The sequence below is a fragment of the Oncorhynchus gorbuscha genome, linkage group LG02 (genome assembly GCF_021184085.1).
Source record: "Oncorhynchus gorbuscha isolate QuinsamMale2020 ecotype Even-year linkage group LG02, OgorEven_v1.0, whole genome shotgun sequence".
NCBI lineage: Eukaryota > Metazoa > Chordata > Actinopteri > Salmoniformes > Salmonidae > Oncorhynchus > Oncorhynchus gorbuscha.
Genome location: NC_060174.1, coordinates 70634965 through 70650703, shown reverse-complemented (window position 1 = coordinate 70650703; position 15739 = coordinate 70634965). Strand labels below are relative to the sequence as shown.

The following is a 15739-nucleotide window of genomic DNA, read 5'->3' as shown; positions in this document are numbered from 1 at the left end:
TACCATTGATATCATCAATACATTTACTGCAGTCTTTCACTAAATCAACCCTATATGTTCCAATACAATACACTCACTTACACACTAATACAAGCACACCAACTGAAGCTGACAATCACTAACGGAATACACATAAGCACATGTGATCATGTTTAAGGAGTAAATTATACGACACTTTTGTGCCAGGTTCCTGTTCTATTTTTTGGGTGCTGTAAATGAATCTACTATACTACTTGACTTGGTATACCTCTCTACAGCTCTCCCAGGCTGAGAGAAGGCATCCCTGCTTCTCTGTGGCTCCCTCTTATGCATTTTAATAATCAGGGCACTCGCTTCATTATCAAATACCTTCAGTCCTAAATAACCAACATGATTCCATTCCCAGTGTGTAGTGAGATGAGAGAGGAAGATCACATTGCATGCTGACACCTCTTAGCTGTGGTTTCAACAGATTCATTCTTCATTTATGCAATGAGCTGTTTTCAAATGTATGGTTTCATCAGATTCTACTCAGACAAGCAACACAGAGGCATGAGTCAATTCAATCATGCTCTCACAACTCCTGAGACCTTTGTCCTTTCAAATGTCATGGAACAAAAACATAAACACTGAAAAATATTACTCAAAATAGGAACCAACAACTAAATGTAAAAGTTTGTATCTTGTCATTTTTTCTCCTGTTGAAATAATGTGTACAGGTCATGTGCAGGAGGCAGACAGAGCGCAGCACGGTGACCGTGTCGCAGTGCATGTCATCAAAAAACTGCAGAGAGCTGAAGGGTAAGAGTCAAGAGGCAGTTGGATTACATCACTCAAGCAGCCCGAAGCTTCAAGACCACAATGAGAAAAGAGGAGGGAGTGAATGCAGTGGTCCATTTAGGATAGGAGTTACAAACATTGTTTTGGTCCAGCAAGTGTCTGGGTTGCATCGTCTGGGAGCCCCCAGTAGGAAGAACCATATCACAGCAGCACAGAGAGGAGGGAGAGCAGGGCAGGCTGCAGATGGAGCAGAGCACAGCAGAGCAGCCGTCAGCTACCGGGCTCATACCAGAGCATACCGGTCAGTCTCAGAACAGACACCACAAGCCAGTTATTCACAACCCTCAGATAGTCCAAAAAGCAACAGTAGAAAAAAATGAAGGCAATATGTTTTGAGACGAAGGAAGGAAAGTTGAGGGAGGTAGCGAAGCACTACCCGCGGCCTCCTCAGTCCAGCACCCTTCTCTCCCACACAACCAGACACTACAGTTTAAAAGACATGGAAGATCAGGCTGTGGGTTAGTGGATGCCGTGTCTGTATCAGGCAGAGTCAATGCTTTGATCAATCCTAAAAGTGAAGGATTTCAGGAGCATGCAAGGCAGACCCAGGCTTTGTTTGTTTTGCATTGCTTATGTTTCATAGTGACGGCTACAACCTATATCAGGAAGACAGAAAACAGAGAGAGAGAACAAATGAAACATGGAGGTTAGAGGCTGTTAGTGAAAATATAATAACAGGTTAAAATTAAGAGAATGATTTGAGAAGAAGACCGGTGCAGTAGAAGAGACAGGTAAATACTTCAACATGAAACAAGGGCCCAGATTTCTGCACCACAGGAATCTCAAATGAACCTTCTCATCACAACTACCTCTTTCAGGATTTACAAGCCCATGCAGTGTCCCAACAGACCATTGCAAACACCATGCAAACTGGTAAGCTCTTCTCTTCCCATTCAAGCACTGGCATGCTATGCAGGCTCAATTTGTTGGGGCATCATTACTGATAGTGTTGGCAAAGGACAGCTTGTTTGAAAACAAACATAAGACCAGTAGCTAGCTCCACTAGCAGAGAGTTGTTAAACTGGTAGGGGCTGTTACTGGACAAGTAGTTCATGTGTAGAGAAGACTCCACCCATGAGCCTTTTGAGTGACAGACGTGCAGTATGTAGCGAATGAGCAAGTTACAGAGCGCGAGCAGGACAGAGATGGCAGGAGATGAGTGAAGGTGCAGAGACAAATCTGGACCAGGTACTGTACACCTAACATATGAGAAGAAAGGGGTGGGGAGGTGTATGGGTACAGAGCAGGTCAGGAAAATGTCCAGGAAAGGGAGGGACAATGCTTTTAAACAGAAAAGTGCACTCACAGTCACATCCTGGAGGAGAAAGTTTGGGAAACAGAAGATAAAACAGAAAATTCCCTTAGCGTCACATATAATGGTTAATTTCTAAATGCTTCACCATTAGAAACCACAGTCACTCATATTACAGTGGTCAACGTATCTGTAATGGACCGTCAAGAGGGTATGTGGCTCATGACAATAAACTACGACCAAGAGTCAACTCGGTCATCCCCTGCCTAGTCTCCATCAGTTTGACATCAGTGGCCATAAAACCGCACAGCAATCTGAGGGCCATCCTTTACATGCCTTCAGCTGAACCTCTTTGTTTCATACACAAGTCCATTCCAGATGAGTCAGAACCCAGTTAGGGGTCAGAGTGCATGGCAGGGCGGGCAGGCATGTCCTACACCTCTAGGATACGTACTCTGCAGACTTCCAGAAGTGTCCAGGGTGGGACAGTCTCCGGTTGAGTTTGGGCAGCTTCTCCAGCATGTCTGCCAGTTGGGTGAAGGTGGGCCGCTCCCTCAGGTCATAGGCCCAGCAGGCAGACAGGATTTCCTGCAGAGACAGGAAGGATTAACGTCATCACTTCATGCCAACACAATGTAGAGATGTATCCTGTAGTCAGCTTTAATTTCTTCTCTACTCTATCAAGGTCATCCCTTAAAAAGATAGCATTAGCATGAGCAAATACCCTCACTTACCCTGCTAGGATTAAGAAAGATGCAATTCCCCCCCAAAAAGTATGGGCATAGATTTCTGCATGATTACACCACAATGTGATCTGGCACCAGAGCATGTGAGTGGAGATAAGCGTTTGGAAATCCCGCTCATGCTTTCGGGATACGTGTCTTTTCAGATTCCACAATGATTCTTTAGTTGTGGACACTACATCACCACACTCCCTCTCTTGCTCTTGGTCCTCATCTTTGTAAGTCACCTTGATTTAGCACCTGTGTGTTCTATCAGTTTCTTTATGAAAATATTTTGTTAACTCCATGACAGTAGCTAAAGCAAGGGGCTATAGCAGCACACAAGTAGACTACAAATGCATGCTGGGCCAGGCGTGCCCTGAGCTCGTGAAGTGAGCGCTACTGGAACGAAATTGGGGCGGGCGAGAAGGCCTACGCTCCAGCCATTGGGAATCTCGCACCGGGCTCCAGTCAAATTGGGCACGCTCCCCTCCAGCTCCGCTCACATAAGTGCTTCCCCCCTCCACTCACCGTGACCTCCTTGCCCAGGTTGATCTCTGCCAGGACCTTCTTGATGCCCTCACCGCTCCCCACCTGCCAGATGGTAGCCTCCACAGGCTGGTTGATGATAGGCCAGTCCCTGGCTTGGAGCTCGTACCAAATGGTGCTAAAAGGGGGCAACCAGCAATATGGTCATTCCCCAGAGCCAGTTAACTGTAAAGTGAAGCAGTCTCAAGGAGAAACTATTCTGCTAGAGAGCGTACCCAAAGGCATAGACGTCTGCAGCGTTGGAGAAGGGCAGGCGGTCCTCGTTGTTTCCAGGGCTCATCCTGCGTACGATCTCTGGCGCCAGGTAACAGATCCAGCCATGTGGAAGCTTCAGCTCGTTGTCTCGCCTGTGAGAGAAAACACACACACACACAATAAGAAACCACTGTTAGGAGAACACAGACCCACCGAGCATCCACCAGCTGAGATGATAGCTGTAGGAACCAATATGCAGAGTCCATACCTCCCCTCCTGAACCACTCCAGAGATCCCAAACAGGCCAAAGTCTGTAATAATCACTTTATTGGTGTCATGAAAGACGTTCTTTGACTTCAAGTCCTTGTGGACAATGCCTTTGGCATGCAGGTAGCCCATTCCCTGTGTGGATTAAAGTAATAAGGACATACAGTAAATATATATTACACATACTGTTTTTGTCAACATTACCCATCTACCTGTACAAATCTGAAAGGACCGAACAAGAGTAGAAGTTCACCTTTACAATTTCTTGAGCGATTTGCCTCGTCTTGTTTATATCCAATGTGTTTTTGGTGTCCCGAACCACAGAGTATAGTGTCCTCCCTTTACAGAAACTGGAGAAAAACATTTGAATGAACTAATGGAACTAAACAAGTAAACAACAGCTATGGTGGACTGAATATGCCAAAGAGAAATTAATTTGGTATGTATGTTAACCCCTCCCCCTACCTGGTGATGATGGCGAGGTGGGGCGGGGCCATGCAGGCCCCCATGAAGAGGACCACGTTCTCGTGACGGGTCTGTCTGTAGTTCATCACCTCCTTCTTAAACAGCTTCAGGTGGTCCTGGTTGTTCCCATCTATCTCCAGCAGCCGGATAGCCACCTCGCCATGCCAACGCCCCTTATGCACCTTTCCCCAACGGCCCTGGAGTGAAGGAGGGAGTGATTTAATGACACTTTCAGAAACCGACATTCAATGGGTTTGAATAGAAAACACTGAAGTTTCATGCATATGTAGCTTGATCATTGAAAATGTTCTCTCCAGTGAAAACAGCGTGTTCTATTGCCCTCTCACCTTCCCAATGAGCTCTCCCAGGTCCAGCTGTTCGAAGGGAATGTCCCACTCCTGCAGGTAGACGCTGGTCTGGCTGGCCTTACGGGAGATGGGGCCTTTCCAGCGACCACTCCGTGAACTGGGCAGGTCATCCAACTCATCACCATCACACTCACCGTCCGAACCACCATTCATCCCACTCCCATCGTCATCTTCCTCATCATCATCATCCTCCTCCTCCTCCTCCTCTACTGGATCTGGGTCTATCTCAGGTTCAACCTCCTCCTCCTCCTCCTCTTCCTCCTGTAAGACATTCATGCATGGCCAATGCTTTTGGTTTTGGGCATGTGTCTGCACATATGTTACAGTTACTTTACACACACACACAGTTTCTACCTCTCCATCGTCATCCTCAGCCAGTTCAGCGTGCATGTCATCTGCTGGTTCAGTCTCACTGTTGGGACGGGTCAAACCACAGTCACAATGTCAGAGTGTTCTGAGTGTTGCACCATTAAAACACTATTGATACATGAAATAGACAGGCGAGCCTTACACGGTGTCTTGGAGGGCTTCAGAGTGCAAAGTAGTGGAACTGGACACATCTGGGAGAAAATAATACAAATATTCAGTATGCAATAAAACTGCTCTTTGCTCTTATAGCCAAACTTGCATCCCTCATGTAGTTTCTTTGCCTACTTATATTGGCCCCTTGCCTTAGCAATGTAGCCTAGTGGTTAGAGCGTTGGACTAGTAACCGGAAGGTTGCGAGTTCAAACCCTCGAGCTGACAAGGTACAAATCTGTCGTTAACTGTTCTGTTGTTAACCCACTGTTCCCAGGACGTCATTGAAAATAAGAATATGTTCTTAACTGACTTGCCTGGTTCAATAAAGGTAAAAAAAAATATAATAATAATAAAAAAAATGTGTTGACAACCACAACCACTACAATATGATAAGACATGCAATTCTGAAACTCCCCAGCAGGTGGCACAGAGACCCATCTCCACATGAGATAATGCAGTCTGAATATCACACAGCAAAACACATTGTTCCAAGGCATTCACAAATGCACAACTTGGTCATATAATCCACTAAACCCGTGAGTACATGCAGGAGATAGACAGAGCTGACAGGGTTGGTTGTGGCTGAGGATGTGGGCAGGAGTGAGCGCCGCCCAACAGTGTCTGGGACTGTACCGTAAACTCACCAGGGAAGATAAACTGCTGTCTATGCTGAAAGTAGCAGGCAGCTTAGGGAAAAGAGAGGGAAGAACCAACAAGCATGGAGAGGAGAGAAGGACTCTGGGTTAGAGTAGGCATTAAAACAACCCTAGTCACACCCACCCACCCACCCACAGGAGTTCCTCTGTGTTAGTGGTATTAATGAAGAGAGGGGGAGAGAGGGAGGTCGACCACTGCTGCCCGGCCATTCCATTCCAAGTCTAGCATTCACTAAACAGAAAATGTGACTCAGGGATGCAAGCATGCACCTGGATAGTTGGAGAATGCTGACTTAACTGTGTGCAGTGGACATGCTTCTGTGGTTGTTTATATAGCCGCGTGTATGTATATTCATGTGTGTGTTTGTGTGTGAGAGCGGTGATTGTGTGTATTCATATAAGGGTGTGAGTGACAGTCAGGGACCTACCTGGGAAGTGGAAGCGGTTTTCCCGGTGGACCTTGGGCGAGGGGTTGGGGGGCGGGGTGGCACTGGGAGGGTTCTGGAAGGGGGCAGGGGAGGAGGGTGTGGAGGAGGTGGTGGAGGACGGGTTACTGCTGGAGTCCAACTGGTTCAGCACAGGAGGGTGATCCTGAGAGAAGGAGAACAAATACACACTAATCAGAGTCAATAACACACTTGTCTGTCCTAACAGCATCATGCACATAATTATCATCAAAGCTGTGATGTAATATCTAAGCAGGTATGATTGGTTGTACCTTTTTGGTGATGGCCTTTGGTAGTGTGCCAAACTGCGGTGCTTCCAAAGGCCGGTCCACAGGGTTGTTGATGTCAGACGGCACAGACTCAGTCCTCCGAATTTTGGTGACTGGAAAGAAGAAATTGGGGTCATAACCCTCATACTTGTTGAATCTATGTAGGCCCTTTAATAAACTATGGATGAACATTTTGCAGATTGACGTTTATTGAGATGAGTCTTGTCTTGGAGGTAGAACTAAGCGATTTTCTGTTAGATGTGCCAGCTGCAAAGTCAATATTGTCTATATTGTAAAGATTTATGAAAAAAAAATTGAGCTTTTTTTGTTCTTAATTTAAGGTTAGAGGTGGGCATTATTGTTATCATTGCAGTTAAGGTTAGGTTTAAAATCAGATTTATTGACCCGTCTGCAGAGCTGCCTCCAGTACAGGAGTCATCCCAATAAATACTAACCTTCGAAAATGTGTGGTGTGGAAGGCTTACTTGGCAGAAAGGAGATTCTGCAGGAGGGAGATTCTTTAGTACACTTATTATGGCACTTTAACCTGCAGACAGGAAACAACCAATGAGAGAACAGCAACAGAAAAACGAACCACCAAAAGAGGATGAAGTTGTATTTTACTGCATTGTACAGATACTCAAACGAACTCCAGAACATCTCAGAGAGCCTCCCCCTATCCTCCTCTCCATGTCTCCTCACTTCACTCACCTGCAGTGTTTACACTTCACCCCAAACATCATGTTCTTCTGACACACCTGACACGTCTGGGACAGCCACGACTTGGTGGAAAACCTGCACACAGAATCATCAATTGCTTAAACCATCAATAGTGTTTTGCTATATAGTAGATTGAAAGTATATTTCATATTTTCATCATGGCAGTCTGAGGCTTAAAGGTGTAGTCAGCAACCTGTGGGTGACGGCCAGGCCTATGTCTCTCCTCACTGCCTGTGGGGAGCCACGGCGCAACCCCATGTTATCTGGAGAGAGACAGAGATGTCAAACACTAGGAGTGAAACGTAAACCTGACAGAGGAGGATGTGTCTAAACATTGAGTATTAGTGCAAAAACTGCAAATGTTCTATGAAGTTTAGAGGCTAGTATCAAAATGAAATGAGTGGTGCTCAGGGAACTCCTCAATTCTGGTTCTTTTCCCAAACTTCCCAACATTTTCAGAAATCCTGGTTGGAAGACTCCTGGAAGTTCCCAGAATTTTTCAACCCTACCACTTGCTACAGTATGTGCCAAAACCAATGAAGAACATTTACTGTTTATTTTACAAGTTAGAACAAATGTAAGTGAGACCTATTGACGTTGTTTCGGTAGGTGAATCCCCTACACATAAATCATTATGGAGAGATACTGACACAAAAGCACACACACACACACTCACCACACACACTGTCAACACACATACTCACTTGGTCAACAGACACACTCACACGGTCAACATACACACACTCACTCACTCGGTCAACACCCAACACACTCGCTCAACACCTAACACACTCGCTCAACACCTAACACCACTCGCACAACACCACACACACACACACACACACACACACACACACACACACACACACACACACACACACACACACACACACACACACACACACTCACACACACACACACACACACACACACACACACACACACACACACTGTGACGGCCCTGAATTTTTCTCACCGTCTCAGTGCAGCTCCTTCCAATAGGGCGCACCTTTAATTCCCAATTAAATAGCCAGTATCAGCTGCGCAAAAGTGGGGTTGTGATCGTGACTGAGGATGTGTTCAACCCTCAGTTCCCAAGCTTCTCTATTCCGTTGTTTTGTTGCCGTTAAACGTGTGTTTTGTTCCTCGCTCAAGTTTACACACAGGATCGGATCCACTCTTTGCGTCCCTGGACTACACCTCTCCGTTCTTCGTGGCCTTTCTCCACGGGAGATCTATTGGCGGATTGGATTGTCTGACTGACCGACTGACTACCACCTTTTTGTATACGGTATTTCATTTGTTTTGATGTGATGTATACTGTGATTTATGTTGTTAGTTGTAGTTGAGGACTTATTAAGAGTGATACTTTAAAGTTCTGTGGTAAACTTATTGTTCTATTGACTGATTAATACTGGGTTTATCTACACGGAATGAACGGACAAACACGTGACAGAAGTCACTTGAGTTCCCTGAACTCACCGGGCAGGACTCTTTTAGGCACCGAGGTACAGGACATTTCTGGAGGAACCAGAACTCATTGTGATATTATTATATATGTGTGTAATCATTGTTGTTGCTAATACAACCCACGCAACAGAATATAATTGTTTTGAAGTTCTTTTCAATGTTTTAAGGGTGTATGAAAAGTTTATTTCCATCCTGACTTTTACATACGTCCTTTGTATTGGTGTAGACTTGACGGACCAGATGGGACTCATTCCCACCCAAACTAAAAGGAGAAACTAATGTTTTCTCTGGTAGGCACAACCTACCTGGCACTATAAATAATAACTCAAGTCAAAACCGTTACATAAAAAATGGCACCCCAGATGGGACTCATTCCCACCCAAACTAAAAGGAGAAACTAATGTTTTCTCTGGTAGGCACAACCTACCTGGCACCCCTATAAATAATAACCTCAAGTCAAAACCGTTACATAAAAAATGGCACCCCAGATGGGACAGCTCAACATTGAGAACTAACCAAACAAATACTGGAATTAAAACAATGGATTCACCCCAAGATAATGTGCTCATCCATGTCATACCTGTCAATGGGAATACACAGGGCCATTCTGACCATCAAGCTGACAATACAAATCATAATGTGAATGGAGATAATGGAGTTGCTTTGGGCCAGAGCCCTGGGAATCTGAATGCTCGGCCTGAGCCACAGGCCACAGGAGGTCTAACCACATTACTCACTTATTGACATGGATCTGTGTGGAAGTACTGAGCAGCCCTCCCTCTGACACCCAACCTTCCTCCATTGTCTGGTTTATCTCCAGAGGTTGTAGTCTTACAACTTCAAGGTGACATCCTTGATATTCGTCGGACTCAACAACATCTCCAAACTCTTATCCACCATAATTTCAAATGTCTGAGGGAAGAGCAACAACAGAGTGCCATGGAATTCAGAAACTCACTGAGCACTCTAACCCACACGCTGACAGAGCTCAGTGAGAGTGGAAGACGGAAATTACTGGTGCCCTGGACAGGCAGTTTGACTACCAACGAAACCAATCTCACTGAGAGAGTAAATCGAACCTTGAAGACAATGATTGCTTCCATGTAGGGACCCAGCACAAACACTGGGACAAGCACCTTCATGAGTTTCGATTTGCCCTGAATTCTGCTGTGCAAGAGTCCACTGGAGTCACACCTGCAGAGCTGAACCTAAGTCGTCTCTCCGAGGACCCTTGGATATGGTGCTACAGCCCCAGCAGCTTACTCCAGACGCTGCTTGCTATGACCACACAGGCCATCTCCATGACTTGAGAGCTCTTGTCTCAAAGAACATGATCCAGGCTCACTCAAGCAGAAGAGAAATTATGATAAGAACAGACGAGACATGCAGTTCCAGCTTCGTGATCGGGTGTGGCACGCTCTCATCCTTACTCAGCTGAACAATTCACTCACTCACTCTCCTAAATGGCAAGGACCATATAGGATTGTGGAGCAGATGGGCCCTTTGAACTACCAGTGGTGAAAGAGGACACAGGTGAAGATATGCGCATCGTCCATGTCTCACGCCTTAAGGCCTGTTACCCCTCGGCTGAGGAATTGAGGCGATTGAGCGCCGCAAGGTCCTGGATATTTTTGTAGAGAACACGATGAGGAGACCTTTCTCGGTTTCCCCGACCAAGATGTGCCTTCCAGGGCAATGGTCGGCTTTTTCCAGGGGAGGGGTGTGTGACGGCCCTGAATTTTTCTGAACCGTCTCAGTGCAGCTCCTTCCAATAGGGCGCTTTCCCTTTAATTCCCAATTAAATAGCCAGTATCAGCTGCGCAAAAGTGGGGTTGTGATGGAGACGTGACTGAGGATGTGTTCAACCCTCAGTTCCCAAGCACTCTATTCCGTTGTTTTGTTGCCGTTAAACGTGTGTTTTGTTGCCTAATAGAGTTTACCCAGGATCGGATCCACTCTTTGCGTCCCTGGACTACACCACTCCGTTCTTCGTGGCCTTTCTCCGCGGGAGATCTACACATTGGATTGTCTGACTGACCGACTGACTACCACCTTTTTGTATACGGTATTTCATTTGTTTTGATGTGATGTATACTGTGATTTATGTTGTTAGTTGTAGTTGAGGACTTATTAAGAGTGATACGCTTTAAAGTTCTGTGGTAAACTTATTGTTCTATTGATGGTATGATTAATACTGGGTTTATGCTACACGGAATGAACGGACAAACATTGCGTGACAGAAGTCACTTGAGTTCCCTGAACTCTACCGGGCAGGACTCTTTTTAGGCCCACACAGGACATTTCTGGAGGAACCAGAACTCATTGTGATATTATTATATATGTGTGTAATCATCACACTAATACAACCCACGCAACAGAATATAATTGTTTTTGAAGTTCTTTTCAATGTTTTAAGGGTGTATGAAAAGTTTATTTCCATCCTGACTTTTACATACGTCCTTTGTATTGGTGTAGACTTGACGGACCAGATGGGACTCATTCCCACCCAAACTAAAAGGAGAAACTAATGTTTTCTCTGGTAGGCACAACCTACCTGGCACCCCTATAAATAATAACCTCAAGTCAAAACCGTTACAACACACACACTCACTCACTCACTCACTCACTCACTCACTCACTCACTCACTCACTCACTCACTCACTCACTCACTCACTCACTCACTCACTCACTCACACTCGCGGGCACACACACACACACACTCACTCACTCACTCACTCACTCACTCAACACACGCACTCACTTTCTCAACACACACACACATTCACTCGCGCACACACACACACTCGCTCAACATACACTCACTCACTCGCTCAATACACACACTTACACACACTTACACTTACACACACTTACACACACTTACACTCACACACACACACACACACACACACACACACACACACACACACACACACACACACACACACACACACACACACACACACACACACACACACACACACACACACACACACACACACTGTCAACACACATACTCACTTGGTCAACAGACACACTCACACGGTCAACATACACACACTCACTCACTCGGTCAACACCCAACACACTCGCTCAACACCTAACACACTCGCTCAACACCTAACACACTCGATCAACACCTAACACACTCGATCAACACACACACTCACTCACTCACTCACTCACTCACTCACTCACTCACTCACTCACTCACTCACTCACTCACTCACTCACTCGCTCAACACACACACTCACTCTCTCAACACACACACTCACTCGCTCAACACACACACTCACTCTCTCAACGCACACACACACACTCGCTCAACATACACTCACTCACTCGCTCAATACACAAACTTACACACACTTACACACACTTACACACACACACACACACTTACACACACTTACACACACACACACACACTTACACACACACACACACACACACACACACACACACACACACACACACACACACACACACACACACACACACACACACACACACACACACTCGCTCAACACACACACTCACTCACTCGCTCAACACACACACTCACTCACTCGCTCAACACACACACTCACTCACTCGCTCACTCACTCACTCACTCACTCACTCACTCACTCACTCACTCACTCACTCACTCACTCACTCACTCACTCACTCACTCACTCACTCACTCACTCACTCACTCACTCACTCACTCACTCACTCTCAAAGACACAAATTTGTGGGAGTATTAGACTTATCTCTAAGCTGTGAAATGAAGTGGAGGAGTAATGTCATCTATACAAGCGATGGGGTCAGAGAACGCTCCCCCACATCACAGCCTTCTGATGGAACAACCCCAGCAATCTACCGACTGAAACACACACTGCCTCTGAGCCAAACTGGGACGGCTACTGTGGCCCTACAGCCAGTTACTGGAAAATAATTATATTTCTTTACAAAGAGCACACATAGACAAAGGGTCCATGCACTTACCAATCTACTCAAAGGAAGATTCCTTACATATAGCCTAAGTGGGGAAAGTAGACATGTGTGTGAACTCACTCTTGAGGTGGGATGAATGCTCCTCCATCAGGGTAGGGGTGCCAGGTAGGGTGTAGGGGGCAGTGGCGGGGGCAGGGGTTGAAGCCCCGGGAGTGCGGGTAGACAGGTGGGGGGAACGGGAGGGTGAGTCCTCACAGCCATTCCCATTGATCTGAACGTTGAGGAACAACTTATTCTGCTTTGCACACCTGAGGGGAAAAAAGAAACACTGGGACGTCAGTACATTGGCCCACTGCTGCCCTCACACCCTCATCTCAACACAGTCAACACTGGATTACTCCCAAATGGGCCACCATACAGATCACCAAAGACAATCATTTAATGGCTATCCTGTACCAGCCATGTTATGCAAGTGGCAGAGAGGAGAGGAGCGAGGCAGATGGGGAAGGAGGGAGACATTAGCAGTAGCTCTTGGCACATGGCAGACTCAGCCACAACCTCCACCACAGCAGAGCACAGGCCAAAGGGCTGAACGTCCTCTGCCTGGCACTGGGTCAGGAATGCAGAGTGCTGATCCAGCAACAGGCAGCCCCACTGCCTTCCTGCCTGCTCTCTCTGGGCTCTATACACAGTGGAAAAGGCCTGTGCCTCCCTATGCCCCCGGTCACACTCATCAGTGTCCTCACATGATAGGTCGGCGGTCATACAGTCTACTTCTATATAAAGTATATAGTCTATGTATGTATCATTAAGCTATATTATCAGTCCTGTTTAAATACTTCCATCTAGTCAGGTTCCATTCATTACGGCTGAGCTTTTCAACACTAATGCTACAGTGCCTTGCAAAAATTTTCACCCCCTTTGGCATTTTTCCTATTTTGTTGTATTACAACCTGTAATTTATGTAACAGACATACATACACAAAATAGTCCAAATTGGTGAAGTGAATTTTAAAATTTATAACGGAAAAGTGGTGCGTGCATATGCAGTGGCCAGAAAAACAGCCATTGCTTAAAGAAAAAAAGAAGCAAACACATTTGGTGTTCGCCAAAAGGCATGTGGGAGACTCCCCAAACATATGGAAGAAGGTACTCTGTTCAGATGAGACTAAAATTGAGCTTTTTGGCCATCAAGGAAAACGCTATGTCTGGCGCAAATCCAACACCTCTCATCACCCGAGAACACCATCCCTACAGTGAAGCATGGTGGTGGCAGCATCATGCTGTGGGGATGTTTTTCATCGGCAGGGACTGTGAAACTGGTCAGATTTGAAGAAATGACGGTTGGCGCTAAACACAGAGAAAGTCTTGAGGGAAACCCGTTTCAGTCTTTGAGACTGGGATGGAGGTTCACCTTCCAGCAGGACAATGACCCTAAGCATACTGCTAAAGCAAAACTTGAGTGGTTTAAGGGGAAGCATAACAATGTTTTGCAATGGCCTAGTCAAAGCCCAGACCTCAATCCAATTGAGAATCTGTGTTATAACTTAAAGATTGCTGTACACCAGCGGAACCCATCCAACTTGAAGGAGCTGCAGCAGTTTTGCCTTGAAGAATGTGCAAAAATCCCAGTGGCTAGATGTGCCAAGCTTATATAGACATACTCCAAGAGACTTGCAGCTGTAATTGCTGCAAAAGGTGGCTCTACAAAGTATTTACTTTTTTTTTTTTGGGTTGGGGGGTTTATTTTGTCTTATTTGTTGTTTCTGTCACAATAAAAAATATTTTATCTTCAAAGTGGTAGGCATGTTGTGTATATCAAATGGTACAACCCCCAAAAAATCTATTTTAATTTCAGGTTGTAACAAAATAGGAAAAATGCCAAATGGGGGTGAATACTTTCGCAAGCCACTGTACATTTACAAATGAACAGGATATTATGGATATGTGTTAGTACTGTATGCGTATCTATGTCTGTGTGGGAAAAGTGTGTGTGTGTTTCTGTGTTTCTGTGTCTTGTCCTCTGAGAATCATGCCTTAGAAATTACTCAATCTCAGGGAATCTGTGGGGGATTAGCTCTGGCCTTATACTGAACACATGAAGTCAGCAACGGGCAGGATGTGTGTGTGTGTGTGTGTGTGTGTGTGAGTGAGTGAGTGAGTGAGTGAGTGAGTGAGTGAGTGAGTGAGTGAGTGAAAAGCCCTGTGCTTCAGTTGTAACATCATAATAAGGAAGGACAGAAGTGTGTCGCATATACAAACCGGTTCCAAGATTTTGAGCATTGTGGAAAACTGCCCAGACACTGGTCATGATGACCTCACGTGCATTGCTAAGCAAAATAATCTTTCAGAAATCTCTTGTCGAGTGGGCCACTATGATTACTGTCAAATGGACTGGATCAGTTGAAATTCTGTGCCTCCAACAACACTGTCAGACAGCATAACCCTTTGCTCTAGGTCATAATGGACTGGAACTCTCACAAAGCATGGGGGGCAGGAAGTGACCTACTTGTTGGTGGGCGGCTCCTCGATGCGGTTCCCCAGCTGGGACTCGTGACTCTTGCTGCGGGTCAGGGTGATGTTGGGCAGGAGGTGCATCACCTTGCGGGAGGGCGGCGGCGGGGTGCATGGGGGCTTCAGCCTGTGGCGCCTCTTGGAGGGCGGAGTGATGGGCGGGGTGGAGGTGTGGCCATAGAGTCGCCCCTGATGGGCGGCGGAGAGGGGGAAGGGGTCTGTGAAGGGGCTGTCAGCGTAAATGTACGCCCCGTGGGCCTCGGGACCGGGCATTGCAGACACGGAGCCGAACCGGGTTTGGGCACAGGCGGTGCAGGGGGTGGGGGGAGTGGATGGGGTGGTGGGGGGCCGAGCTAGGGGAGAGGGGCTATGAGGGCGCATCGGACCCCCCATCCCCCCCATCAGCTGGTCGGCAGGCAGCAGCAGAGAGCCACTGTCTCGCCGGGTGGGCTCAGAGAACCAGAGTCCCCCATCCTCTCTCAGCTCCCCATCTGTAGGGGAGACACAGAACAGGGTTACAGACCATTAACACACGCCAATCAGTCTTCCACCCCTCAACCCTCA

General features: G+C 46.5%; 1 protein-coding gene across 4 annotated transcripts in view; it reads right to left on the bottom strand.

Moving 5' to 3' along the window:
• Nucleotides 1-1180: 1180 nt before the first annotated feature.
• The window catches only part of ksr1a (kinase suppressor of ras 1a), a 46283-nt gene continuing 31724 nt past the window's right edge, over nucleotides 1181-15739 (bottom strand). Inside the window, exons 4-20 of one of the 4 annotated variants that reach the window (XM_046319929.1) lie at nucleotides 15171-15666; nucleotides 12782-12969; nucleotides 7444-7513; nucleotides 7242-7325; nucleotides 6986-7077; nucleotides 6534-6643; nucleotides 6244-6406; nucleotides 5149-5197; nucleotides 4617-5049; nucleotides 4270-4466; nucleotides 4058-4154; nucleotides 3806-3939; nucleotides 3558-3689; nucleotides 3325-3460; nucleotides 2526-2659; nucleotides 2126-2134; nucleotides 1181-1415 (exon numbers count right to left, since the gene is read on the bottom strand). In XM_046319929.1, coding sequence (XP_046175885.1) covers nucleotides 2128-2134; nucleotides 2526-2659; nucleotides 3325-3460; nucleotides 3558-3689; nucleotides 3806-3939; nucleotides 4058-4154; nucleotides 4270-4466; nucleotides 4617-5049; nucleotides 5149-5197; nucleotides 6244-6406; nucleotides 6534-6643; nucleotides 6986-7077; nucleotides 7242-7325; nucleotides 7444-7513; nucleotides 12782-12969; nucleotides 15171-15666 — 2522 coding nt within the window. In that variant the 3' untranslated portion in view covers nucleotides 1181-1415; nucleotides 2126-2127. Of the gene's footprint in view, nucleotides 1416-1776; nucleotides 2660-3324; nucleotides 3461-3557; nucleotides 3690-3805; nucleotides 3940-4057; nucleotides 4155-4269; nucleotides 4467-4616; nucleotides 5050-5148; nucleotides 5198-6243; nucleotides 6407-6533; nucleotides 6644-6985; nucleotides 7078-7241; nucleotides 7326-7443; nucleotides 7514-12781; nucleotides 12970-15170; nucleotides 15667-15739 lie in introns of those variants that run through there. The other 3 variants (XM_046319937.1, XM_046319922.1, XM_046319946.1) reach the window with 3 other exon arrangements.